The sequence below is a fragment of the Ceratotherium simum genome, chromosome 34 (genome assembly GCF_057802395.1).
Source record: "Ceratotherium simum simum isolate JZ-2026a chromosome 34, ASM5780239v1, whole genome shotgun sequence".
Taxonomy (NCBI): domain Eukaryota; kingdom Metazoa; phylum Chordata; class Mammalia; order Perissodactyla; family Rhinocerotidae; genus Ceratotherium; species Ceratotherium simum.
The window spans coordinates 10,946,516-10,959,700 of record NC_141933.1 but is presented as its reverse complement, the minus strand read 5'-3'; the positions used below and the strand labels follow the sequence as shown (position 1 = coordinate 10,959,700).

The 13,185-nt window shown below is 43.2% G+C and overlaps 1 protein-coding gene across 1 annotated transcript; it reads right to left on the bottom strand.

Moving 5' to 3' along the window:
• Window positions 1-6,432: 6,432 nt before the first annotated feature.
• LOC147912560 (mammaglobin-A-like) lies at window positions 6,433-9,433 on the bottom strand. The gene is made up of 3 exons (XM_087423231.1): window positions 9,379-9,433; window positions 7,040-7,228; window positions 6,433-6,470 (listed from the first exon to the last, which is right to left on the bottom strand). The coding sequence occupies exons 1-3, from the start codon at window positions 9,431-9,433 to the stop codon at window positions 6,433-6,435; spliced, it is 282 nt and encodes a 93-aa protein (XP_087279357.1).
• Window positions 9,434-13,185: the final 3,752 nt, after the last annotated feature.

Below are 13,185 nucleotides of genomic sequence, written 5' to 3'. Positions count from 1 at the left end.
TATGACACTACATCTGTTTTATTACAGCCTGAAAGGTAAGAATGGATTTTACAATTTTAAATGTTGAAAAAAGAGATCAAAAACAGAATATTATTTATCTGATAAAATTATTTTTTATTAAAATATATTTGACATACAACATTGTGTGAATTAAAGGTATACAACATGTCAACTTGTTACATTTATATATTGTAATATAACCATTGTAGCGATAGTTAGCACCTTTATCATGTTACATAATTATCATTTCTTGATGATGATAATACAGTATTGTTGTCTATATTGTCTATTCTGTGCACTATATCTCTAGGGCTTATTTTCTACACAATGCAAGTTTGTGTCCTTAAACAACATAACAGATGCTGAGACCACGAGACACTGTTCAACTGCAGCCTCTTCCTCACTATCTTAGGTGGATTGTTCAACTGCAGTCTCTTCCTCATTATCTTAGATGGTTGGACACTTAACCTTGACAGAGGCATGGAAGGTACGGTGTCTGAGCCAGGTGTTCCTCCTGTGAGTCTTGGAACAAGCAGCACCCTGGGGCTGATGGTGAGGTTTTCCTATTCCTGTTTATTTCCTGAGTTCCTTAGTGATTCGGAGGTCTGACTGGTTGGAAGTGGATTTTAAAAGTCATGTGGCTGCTGTGTGAGCCCATCATTTGGAATTCTACTAACTGGAACAGAAGAAGGAACAATGCGTATGCCCAGGGGAAGTTAGTGGGATATTCTCTAGGGATTTTGGCGGACATTCGTGAAAGAAGAGGATGGGGTGGGAAGCATTGCTGAGAAATAACAAAGCCCCAATTTACTTTATAGAAACTGCCATGAGAGCTTATTGCTCATTTTCCTTTTTTTATTTCCATTTTTATTTGATATTTCCAAATATTAAAATTTAAAATTTAGAAAAATTCTTACACCAATTATCTCAACAAGGCCATGCAAAGCGGTTTAAAATGTAGACAACGATCATCCCCTCTGCAGTTTTGCTGCTTTATACAACTCTGTGATTGACGGAAAATTGAATGGCACGTGCCTGGTTGGAAAATTTCACCTGTTTACAAAACCAAAACCCAACAACAAACATGCAGGATAGTTGCTACTTTCTGTCGGGAAGTCAATTTAGAAACTAGTTTTTTTTTTAATTTAGGAGGCACATGGGACTGAAAATTTTAGCTGCCCAATTTTATGCAAACACCCCACACAAATGACAGTCCCAACACTCTGTAAACTTTGGAGGGTTGAGATAGTAGACCCTATTTGTTGTCTGTAGTAGATTCAACCGGCTCATTTCCCTTAGTATCAAAAGTACCACTGAATGATTATCTCCTCCCTTATGAAGTCTCATTCATTTTAATTTTTGGAGGGGAAATGAATGAGTAACCAGCTGGTTCACAAAAGCTGTGCCATTTAGCAAACCACTGAATTTAGGAACCTAAAGATTTGGAAATGCTAAACATCAGTTTCTTCTGTTCCCTCAGCACTCTTTCTGCCTCACCTCTCATTGACCAGTCATTGTACTTGGCCCAGTGTCACTGGATCATCCTTTTAATTTACACAAACTCAGGAGGAGGGTGAACTAGAGGCAGAAGCCTCTGTGGATTAGACAGGGCTTGCCCCAGAGGTGGCTTCAATGAGGGAATGAAACCAATGAGCTCAGCAGGCCCATATGGAAGACATAGGGGTGGGATGGGCAGTCACATAGAAGCAGCCTGAACCTTAACAGAAATGGCCAGACAGAGGAGAGAGCAAGGCATGGCTGGGGTGAGAATGGGGCAGGGAGGACTGGGACATTGAGGGAAGGAGGAAAAAAGCAATGTTACATCTTGAGTCCAGCTGCTAGGCTGGTCCAGGCATTGCTGAAATGCAAATTATGCCCCAACACACTCAGCCAGGGCTGCAAATGTCGGTCTGGAGATGCTGCCAGGGTGCCGGAGATGAGCAGTTTATCAGAGATGGGTGTGTTGGGATGATGGAAGCATTAGACTGGTCCTAGCTTTATTCCTTCTCCCCCACAGTGATATAGGACTCTCTATAATAAATCCCTAGCCCTAGCCCGGATACTGTTCTCAGAAGAGGGTATTGTTGGCTGAGTGATTCTCTTTCTAGAAGGTCGTGGGAAGGGAAGAACAGCAAAACAATGGCCCAAGAGACACCTTGGGCTCAGTGGCTAGTGCAGACTTTTTTATTTCTTGTGTATGTAGATATGAAGGTGGTAACACAAAATTCTTTAGATGTGGACGTGGGCTGAATGGAGTTGCCTCTGGGTGATTCCCTCACCTGTGCAGTGGCTACCTGGATGTCTATAGAAATAGTCTTCTTGATATTTAATTTCAAGACAAAAACATCTGTGGAATAAAATGATTTTATTGATGACCTTTTTTTCCCAAAGGTAAACGAGGCAGGTAATGAATCTGAAAACGTTTCTGGGAAGCAATGAAATTTAGACCCAAGATAGAACACCATATTACATGATGATTATTTGGCAAGGTTTAGAGAGAGGTGATTACATTCTACAGGAGACAAGATTACTCTATTGGACTCTTGAAGGTCCGCAAGAAAATTCTTAGAACTAATATCAAGAGACACTTTCATGACTACAGGAAAAGAACAGGAGGAATTTTTGTCTGGACATATGACCATCCTCTCTTCAACTCTAGGCAGTCGTTCCTCTTACTAGGGAGTATAACTAGGACTGTGCGGGAAGGACAACTAGAAGGAACATTTCCACAGGGTCTTTTGCCCCATCCTCTTCTTGCCGTAAACTATAGACACTACACTAATGATTTTAGCCTCCTCATGGTCTGTCTCATTCCAGTTTCTTTCCACCATAATTTGTTACCAGTGTACTTAATCCTTGGGTACCCATCATCCACTCTCAATTCCCTGTTCTCTGAATGCTGACATTATGTGTTAGGTAATGAGGATCTTGAGTGAACAAGATCACTATTACACGCCAGCACAGACCTACATCCCAGTGCTGGAGACAGACACTTTCAAAATGATTTTTAAAAGTATTTGATGATTTAATGATTTTTCAGGAGTGTGGTGTTTTTTTACCAAGTGATTAGAGATTTTCCTGTTATCAATCTTTTATTGATTTTTTGTTTGATTCCACTACAGTCAGAGAACATACTTTGTATGATTTCAATTGTTTTGATATTGTTGAGGTTGGTTGTATGATTCTAGCTGGTCAGAGTCCTGGGCCTGAACACTCTCATTCAGTGGTTTGTAGACCAGAAACTGACGACTGAAGCTAAGGGTCAGTCCCTGGAGTGATACTCTTGTCAGTGTTCGTGCTCTCCATGGATCTCCTCCCACAATCAGTGCTGGGTGCAGGATCCATTGTCCACCAGTGTCCCTTGAGCTGAGGCACTGCTCCAGACCTCTGACCCCACAATGCTTCATCCAGTCTTGATTAAGATCCTCAGATCCATCCATGCCTGTGACAGGGAATTTCATCTCACTGGGGAATTCCCAATGGGATATATGTTCCCCTAAACAATGCACAGAGATAATCTCCTCCATCAGCCAAGAAACTGAGCGTTGTGGTGAATATTCACTTTTTCTCCTTCTAGGTCTTGACCAAATTGGGCTTTCCCCTGAGAAAGTCAAAAGTCATCCATGAAGTCTCCTCTAGATCAAATGGTGTCCCATCTGTTCTCCGCACCTGAGCCACCTTGGAGTCATGTGCTCCCCACTGAGCCAACACACCAATGGTCAGTAATGAGTTCCCTGATGGTCTTCAGGCAGGTGCTGGAATGGGCACCCTGTGCCTCAAAGACCCTTTTCATACCTTCTCATCACCTCAAGCTACTTTGAACCCTTTCTCTGGAATGTTCATTCCTTGGGCAGATTGGGGAGCATTCAGCTACAGTGTCCTACGTGCTTCCAGGGTCCCTTTTCAGCTCCACAGATCTGACATACTTGGCTATTGGCTCTTCCTTGGGAGCCAACCTTCTGTTCTTGGGTGCTCAGCTGTCTGCTACTTGGCGAGGGCATTCTGAAGCTGATGCTTCCCTTTCCACCCGTCTCCAATATTTCTTTCAACACTCCGATCTGCCTGACAGTCTGGTAGTTGCTCTGTCAAAACATTCCACCATCATTCACTTCAACTCTGCATAGTAATACAGGCACAAATCACCTCTGACTGACACTCTCCACCTATATCATCAGATGGGTGGTGCACCCAGGAAACACATGACCATGTAAACAGGTGCCGTCGCTCCCCTGGGGCAGCTCAGTGATGTACCGAGGCAGACAGAGGGTAAAGTGGTCAAAGAACTGAGACTAAGGAGTTGGGGGAGGGGGAATTCATGGGCCTCCCAGATGTAGAGGTTTACATCCAGTTCTGCACTCCTGGGAAGGTACCTCCTTGGAGCTGCCATTGACCAGAATGCTGAAAACTTCCTCCCTGCCAAGCTGGTGACCAGTCTACTAGAGAATGGGCATTTCAGTGACTGCTGTTATGTTTCTCCTTCTGACTCCCCACTACAGGATCTTCTGCTGCTCCCTCAAAACATCCACTCCTTGGGGGCCGGCCCGGTGGTGTAGTGGTTAAGTTCATGTGCTCTGCTTTGGCAGCCCATGGTTCACAGTTTCCGATCCCAGATGCGGACCTATGCAAGGCTTGTCAAGCCACGCTATGGCGGCACCCCACATATAAAGTAGAGGAAGATTATCACAGATGTTAGCTCAGGGCTAATCTTCTTCAGCAAAAAAGTGGAGGATTGGCAGCAGATGTTAGCTCTGGGATAATCTTCCTCACCAAAAAAAAAAAAAAAAAAGAACTCCACTCCTCACTGGAAAAATATACACACCCTTCATCACATGGGCCAGGACCCATCTCTGAGCAGGTGTGAACTTCTGCATATGCTATTGTCCATCTCCAGTTCCTACATCCAAATCTCTTCCTTTTCCTCTCCTCTTGGGGTCCCAGAGAGAGAGAGTGAACTGATGTCTTCATTTCTGGGGAGTAGAGAGCCAGCACCAAAAGTACCTCCACAGTGGGGATGCATCAAAAGTACCAGGAACTGAGCATGGCCCATGAGTTCTTAGTAAATATTTATGTGTGTGTGTGTGTGTGTGTGTGTGTGTGTGTGTAATATGGGGGATCTTCTAAGGCATGGGTCCCAGGAAAAGGTCCATTTGCCTGGTCTAATGGTCTCACAGACACTGAGGTGTTTTGGAAAAGGGGAAGGAGAGGGCTTCATTATGACTTTTGTGAGTCTTAGGTAATATTGGCCACTTCTCCATAAAATGTATTAAATATTATACCTTACAACTGCATTGGTATAAAGACAAATATACCCCACACTGATTCATTCGTATATATTTATTATTACTATAGTCACTTTTGGTTAATATTTTTAAAGAAATTATAACGCTTTGTGGAACACTGAAAGTATTGTGTGCCTAATATGTTATGCCTGGGGGAAGAGCCAGCCCTGGTGGGAGCTGAATTGTCCTGAGAAAGGGTCAGGGGTCTTCCTGGGTGAGATGACAGCCCAGGAAGAAAGAGAGTCCTGCTAAGATGTGAGCAGAAGGGGTGGCACTAACTTATCACTGGTGACAGGATTGTGGGGACTGATAAAGAAAGGAGAGCTCAGGTTCAATGACATCCTGCTTGCTTTGCTTTATTCCTACAGAACACACACTTTTCCCTCAACCTTCATTGCTTTGTGGGTCACTGCGGGAATGAGTGAATGGACCACATTGCCACTTGCAGGGACAGGACTAGGGGGCATCACGCAAGATAAGGAGGCACCAAAAATCTCAGTAATTAGGGTACATAACATTTTAATAAAATATTTTTAAAAATAAAAATTAATGCCATATATCAAATTTTCAAATCAGTACAGGATTCACCCCTGCTTTGCATGAGTCCCCTCCCTGGCTGGCTCTGTTCCCGGCCCTGCACCCTTGGGTCATGGACAGAGAGAGCCGGGAGAGGAGCCTCGCCATGGCACGCAGGGCTCAGAGTGGAGATGAAGCCTGCGGTGGATCAGGAACCTGAGCAGAACCCAACCAGCAGAACCTCAGCGCCTGAGGACATCAGAGACAGTCCTGGGGGAGACGGGGTGATGAGGGAGGAAAGTCACTTTTCCAGAGAGAGGATCAAGGTCGGGCTACAGATGGGAAGGAGCAAGGGCTTTTCAGATTCTTCAGTCCCTCACCCATGAGTTCTTAATGAATAAATGAGTACACACAGGTGTGATATATGAGGCTCTCTAAATATTTTAATTAGATAAAAAAAGAACTTTAGGTTTTGCAGATGCTTTATTGAAATGAAAATGTAAATGAGGTTTCAACAATTGTCTTGCAGTTTGTAGATCAAATGAGCAAAAAGAAAGAAAAGTTGTGGTTTACAGCAATCAGCAGTCAGTTTCTGCCCATTCTCTGTAGTCCTCTGAGCCAAGGGTCTTGTGGACAGTTAATACAGAGCACACCAAGGACTGTTGTAAATTATGTGCTGGAAAACAAACACAGAGACATCACTTAGATTTTCAATTCTCTCTTACAAGGTAAAATTCTGAAAAACAAACATTTCTTCTCACTCTTTTCCTGGGTTTGTCTGCACACATCTGACATCCAAGAAAGTTACTGCTGGAAGTAGCACTAACTATGAAGAAGGAGATCTTTTTTGCTGATCTCTCCTACAAGTGAAGGGCTTCTTGGGAATCAGATGTTTTTGCTTTGATAAAAGATGTCTGTGTGTGTGTTTGTGTGTGTGCACATGTACATGGGCATGTGTGTGTAAGGGGAGCTGAGAGTTAGATAAGAGTTTTCCTGAGCCATCTTTTCCATCTTTTATCTTTTTCATTTATCATTCACTAAAGATTCCACAAAGTGAAGAGGAGAATCAGCACTGGGGCCTTGATGACTTTTTTTTGATGTCAAAGTCATCAAACTCACCAAGAATTAAATTCACTGAGATAAAATAAGGTATATTCACTGTTGATTTGGCATAATTAGTGACAAACTTAGAGCCTGCTTCTCCCTGTCCAGTGGTTTAAAGCTCATAAAAAATAATGAAGTTATCATCATCTCTCTGAAATTGGTCAGAGTTTCATTTGACTGGTTGAGAAAACGTTGGTTGAATTCCTCTGCAGCCTTTGCAGTGGCATCATCTGATATGAGCTCTTGAAGAGCTGTTAGATATTCACTCTTGGACAGTTCAGGATTAATTGCCTTTTCAACCACATCCTTGACAAGTTGGCAGCTGCAACCTGCAAGGAAATCATGCAAAAGTGGGCTCAATTATGGAAGTATGGACCCCTTTTGGAGCATAACAATGATGTTTGTCATCTTCTTACATCCAGTAGAGATGTGCATTCAGAAAGATTATAGTGAATGGCCTTGAGTTCTCAATCCTAGGAGAGTAAACTCAGGATCTGGGATTTCCTTTAAGCCTTAAAACATCTGCCCTCCCCCAGCTTCCTGCCTCCACAGCCCAGAGAAGCCCAACATTATATAACCACAATTAAGGAGACTGCTGAAGAAATGAGATGCTCTGAGTTAGTGCAACATATTAAACATTATCTGGTCTTTCTTTGTTTAGAGTCATGTGATGCTTCACTATTATCATTCAGATCATCAAGTAGGATTTCCCAGTGTTGTAGATGTATTGGGTCTAGAATATTGTCCATTAGCTCTGTTGACACTAATTATTTTCTGCAACAAAAAAATAGTGCACAAATAAAATTCTTGTTCATAAAGTGATCTGTTGTGGCCATTTGAGGTGTGTAGGGAAAAGGGTCTGGAATTGGATTCAGGAGAGCAGGAATTTTATTCTTGACTCTGAGATTTTCTATTTAATTGACCTTGAGGATATCACCTTTAACATATCTGCATGTACTTCAGAAACAAATGAGGTGGGATATTAAAAGAGCTTGGTAAATTGAACGAAACACACTATGTAGATGATTGATTATTGAAGATCAGATTCTGGCTGCCAGGGCATTTTCCTCCCTCTGGATCTTCACTGCTGGAAGGAGACCTCCAGCAGGTGTGAGTTCTCCCAGTCAGGGTTGATCATGAAGAGACTGGGAGCTAAGGGGTATCCCAGTAGGCTCAAATCAACTTCTCAAATGTGTGAAAAGTAGACCCCCACTTGATTCAGGACACTGGGTCACACCGGTAGCATGAGCCTTTTCTCCTGAGAGGTTTCCCATTTCCTTCCACATTTAAGGAAACTCTATGAGTGCGTCTTTCAGGAAACCCAGCTAGAGCAAATGTCAGGGGGCCATCAAAGCATATCTGATACCTAGCAGGGGTTGATCTGCTCACTGCAAGATGAAAGACCTAGCTGACAGTGGTAGAGAAAGAACTTTAATAAACAATAAGCTAGCAAATTGGAAGATGGTGGACTATCATCCTAAAAAAAACACCCGTCTTAACGGGAACTGATTTGGAAATGACTTATAAAGGCAAACAGGGTTGGAGAGGGGGCTCAGAAATGTCAGGTGATGGATGATGGCAGAACATTGGGCACCTCTCCATAGTGGATCTGCTGAATGCAACATTCCTGAGGAATCTAAGAAAACCTCAGTTCTTTCTTTACACAGGACAGAAGGAACAGTTTGGGCAGAGGACATAAATTTTCTGCTAACAAGTTATTCTTTCTACTAGTTACAGATTGGCTTGCATGTGTGCAGTTCTAAGCATCTTTCCAAAGCACATCGTGAGAATAAGACGGGGAGGGGAGCATGTGGCCTTGGGGGCTGAAGTTCTAAGAGTCCTCTGCGCAGGGGCGATTGTCTCTCATGTTTCTTCATGGGCCGCATGTGCAAATTCAGGGGGATTCTATGTGTTGCATGCAGTGGATCTTTAGTCTATGAAGCGTGAGGCTTACAATCGGTCATTTTAGCTTCTCAATGCTCCTGTGTGACGCTTAGTCAGGCGGAGGGCTGGCGGCAAGCTACTCTCTTATCAGTGGTCCTCCTGCTGTTCTGCAAGGCAAGCTCAGAAACTTTGGTTACTTTGTTTCCCATGTTAACCTTGTGCGTACAGGCACCTTTCATCCTAATCCAGGGAAATTTGAACTCCTTCATCCTCAGTTTCACATCTTTCCCTTGTCCCACTGAAATATCTAATTCCAATATTCAATCCCCAAACCCCTCCTGGTTTTCATGGTACCTGTGATGATGGTGATCTGTCCTGAATGGCATGAGATGCTACATGCAGCTCCGTGGCGGAGGCACAGCCCATGAGGAAACTACCTTAATTTTCTAGAGTTAATGATAATCCTTTGGGCTATTACACCCAGACACTTTATACTGGGGCTGTCCTGTACCGGGGTTTGGGGAACAGGAATTCTTCCACAGGAGCCCTGACAACAACCTTTAGCCCAAGGCCTGCCCTCCCTGTCATTGCTCACCTGCATAGCAGTAGAGGGGGAGGGCCACCAGCATGAGGACTGTCACCAGCTTCATGGTGGAGGCAGCCATTGTTGGCTGGTCTCTGATGTGGCAGGGATGAAGAGACTCACTCTGGAGGGGAGTGCCAAGAACTCCTCCTTTTGTTCTTAAGGTCACCACCTTAATCCCTCCCATTAATGAGGGAATGAGTCACGTGGTGAACCTGACACTGGACCAGGAAAGGACAGCGAGACTCAGCCAGAACCCAGCCAGCCTGAGCTCTGTTTGTAGAAACCAAAGAAGCAGAGCCTTTTGGACCCCAAACAATTTTGGAAATGCGATAATGATACAAAACTTAGATGAAATTAATGCAAAGGTACTTTCTAAATAATAAAGCAAATAACACCATTGCGAGCCTGTGTTGTCACCCTTGTGGTTTTTATTATTATTGTGGTCATCATTATATCCTCCTCCTCTTCTTCCTCCTCTTTTTTCTCTTCTCATTCTACTTCTTCAAGGTACAAAAAGCTTGATATCCTGTGTGTCTGTTCCTGCTGGTTTACCGCACACCTGGGCTCAATGCAATACCACAGACCTCCTCTGGGAGGCAGACTTCTCTCACCCACTGACACTTTCGTTCAGGTGCTGTAAGATTGGGAAATATTAATGATACCTCTCTGAAGTTTGTTTTTACAAAGAATATCTCAGTTAACTCAAATTAATAAATTTATTCTATTATAAATCTATAAATTAATTTTCTTTTAGTTTATGTTAGCTGTTTAAAGTTCTTCTTCCACTGAAAGGATGACGTGAAGAAGTACAATAACTGATTGCTTAGGGGAGGTAGTGCTGAGTGGTGGAATGGTGAGGAGATCTGGGCTCATGCAGGTGTGGGTTTGAATCTTGGATGCAACACATAATCATGAAGTGTCCTTGGGCAAGTTAAAGTGCTGGTCATTCTGAGCTTCCTCTTCCTCATTTCTAAAATGGACATAAATGATACTGTTACTGAACCAAGTGGGCTCACCTCCTAGTGAGTTAAATAAGACTCTATACCAGTGGAAGTTGTCTCCCAAAGTAAAGTGTATTTGCAGCAAATAGGAGGCCATGAGGAATCATTTCCAAAGTCATGGCGTCCCCAAGCAAAGGGAAGCAGGAACTTTTATTTGGTTGGGGAATGAAGATTCAAAAAGGAAAGGTGGGTATTCGCTTGCACAGGCTCAGTTGGAGAACATGCTTCCAGGTAATGAGGCCTAAGCTCCTCCTGGAGAGATCTTTGCATTAAAAATAAGGCAAAGGTCATGGGCATAGCTCTTGTGATGAGGCTTGGTCAGTTTCAGGATGGCTGGTGGTTACATCTCCTTAACATTTGAAAGGAAAAGAAACAACTTGGAAAAGCAGTTAATTGCTTCCAAACCTACCCTTGAGTTTCTTGAGGCAGTAGTCAGTGATAATACCATGCCTGGTTTTGTAAGGATGACAGACACTCCATGTAAAGAGCCTATCACAGGACTTAAACTAGGGTAATCATAAAAAAATGGGAGGTTTTGGGGCTGGTGTGGTGGCCTAGTGGTTAAGTTCGTGTGCTCTGCATCCATGGCCTGGGGTTCTCAGGTTCGAATCCTGGGCGCAGACCTACACATTGCTCAAGAAGCCATGCTGTGGCACGTGTCCCACATATAAAGTAGAGGAAGATAGGCACAGATGTTAGCCCAGGGCCAGTCTTACTCAGCAAAAAGAGGAGGATTAGCAATGGATGTTTGGCCATTAGGTCAGGGCTATTCTTCATCACCAAAAAAGGGGGGGAAGATTTCATCCATCCATCCATCCATCCATCCATCCATCCATCCATCCATCCACCCATCCATTGTTCAACAGTAACCATGAGGTTCTCCTATGACTGGGCCCTGTTCTCTGTGCCACAAATTCAGTTGTGGGAACAAGTTAGAGGAGAACCTTGCTCTATGGAGCTCACCAGGGAGATAACAAACAAGCCTACAGTTGAGTGAGTGATATCGGACAGTGACTGTGTGAAGAACAGCAACACAACCCCTGGGGCAGTGTCCTGCACAGATGTCCAGGCAAAGCTATAGGAGGAGGGACTTTTAAACTTGAATGAGATGTCCCGGGGAAGAGCTGGGGAAGAGTGTTCTAGGCAGAGAGAACAGCAAGTACAGAGGCCCGAGAGCAGATGGTATTTTAAAAGGTAAGGAAAGTGTTCCTCTTGGTGTCAAGAGAGGGACAGGACGGCCTTATGGGATAGAAAAGCCACATCAGTTTAAGCAGGGTGATATGAAGGTTACCAGAACAGGAGAAACAAAGTTGGCTCGGGTTAAAAAAAAAAGAGAGAGAGAGAAATGGATGAGAGAGCCAGAGAGATGAGTCAATAGCTGATTACCTGAGAATGCATTATTTGCTGTCCGGATTATTTGGACATCTTTATTTCCATCCCTCACTGGAGGATAACTTGCCAAGAACGAAACTGATTTGGCAAGATGCTAGAAACAGAGAAGTTTATGTTCTCATGTGTGTACTTTCACACAGTTGACATTTGCTGGTGATTTTTCATGCCAAAGAAAAGTGAAGGACTTTAATGATGAAATGGGATAATGTTTCCTTCACCAGGACTTAATGGGGACTCTGCCTGAGGCCCCAGTTCTTATGGGCCTTCCCTATCACCTGCTGCAACAGTGGACCCTTCAGAGGTTTGTTACTCAACCAAAAACATTCCACCCACATCATGTACACAGTGCCCATAATAAAGAGGTGTGTTTTCTTTACCTCCGTGTTTTCTCCATACAGCTGAGAATGATCATTCTCAGGCAACTCATAAAACAATAACGTGGCCCAGAAAAGACTCCTTTGTAAGCCAGCATTTACAGGGAGAAATAGGAGAAACCAAAAATTTGAATGCTTGTGTTGCTGGCCTTATTTTTTCTCTTCCCAAAAGGAACTTTCACTCAGGTCCCCAAATGAAGTTCAGAAACTAAGGAGTGAAATGACCTTCAGTTTTAGTGTTTGTGGGACATTTATTGATCACCTACTATGACAAACCATGGTGCAAAGGTAAATGATTCAGATTCTACCTGGAATGAGCTATTAATGGGGAAATAAAGCATTTGGTAAGAGGGAATTATATTTGGCCCGTCCTCGGGCTCATAGAAGCCCTGAGACATAGTCACACTAATATTTTGGTCATTTGAGGCCTTGCTATACTTAATAAAAGTAATAATATTCAGTGAGATCCCTTTTTTTCACAGTGAATCATGCATTGCTACAAAAGCCTACATGAGTTATTTTGAAATTGAGATGATCTAAATTTTTTTAAATTGTAAGTTACTGATATCAGCCCGACATTATTAGGGTAAGAGATGACATGTTTCTTTTTTTTCACTCATTCTGTAGAACTGGTTCTGACCTCACCTCCAGGGCTGTTGGGACATTAACCTCAGGCAAGTTCTTTGGAGGTGAACTTCTTCCTTAAGATCATACTAAAGTCTAGACCATTGGTGGAGAGATAGTTACCCAAAACAGAAACTTTAGGAAAGGCTCTGGTCTTCAAGACATCTTGATAGCAGTGAGATGTCCATTGTTCACAGTATCCAGGCTATTTCTACACCAGATGCCTCCTTTGCCTTGCGTGGAGATTTCACATCTCTGTTTCTTTATGCACTGGGAACAGTCCTAGGATTGTCGTGAAGCCTGAATGAGCTACAATGTGTAAGTTCTCAGAACAGGGCTGGGCACCGAGTAGGTGCTATCGACATGTCAGTTGCCAGCGATTAATTTTATAAAAATAAGAATGGTAATATGGGAAACCTTGAAGG

Excerpts from the sequence above, each read along its gene's own strand:
- LOC147912560 (XM_087423231.1), bottom strand. The coding sequence starts at position 9,433 with ATGAAGCTGGTGACAGTCCTCATGCTGGTGGCCCTCCCCCTCTACTGC. Across the intron at positions 7,229-9,378 it reads CCCCCTCTACTGCTATGCAG|GTTGCAGCTGCCAACTTGTC; the intron begins GTGAGCAATGAC and ends ATTTCCTTGCAG. Across the intron at positions 6,471-7,039 it reads CAATTTCAGAGAGATGATGA|ACATAATTTACAACAGTCCT; the intron begins TAACTTCATTAT and ends TTGTTTTCCAGC.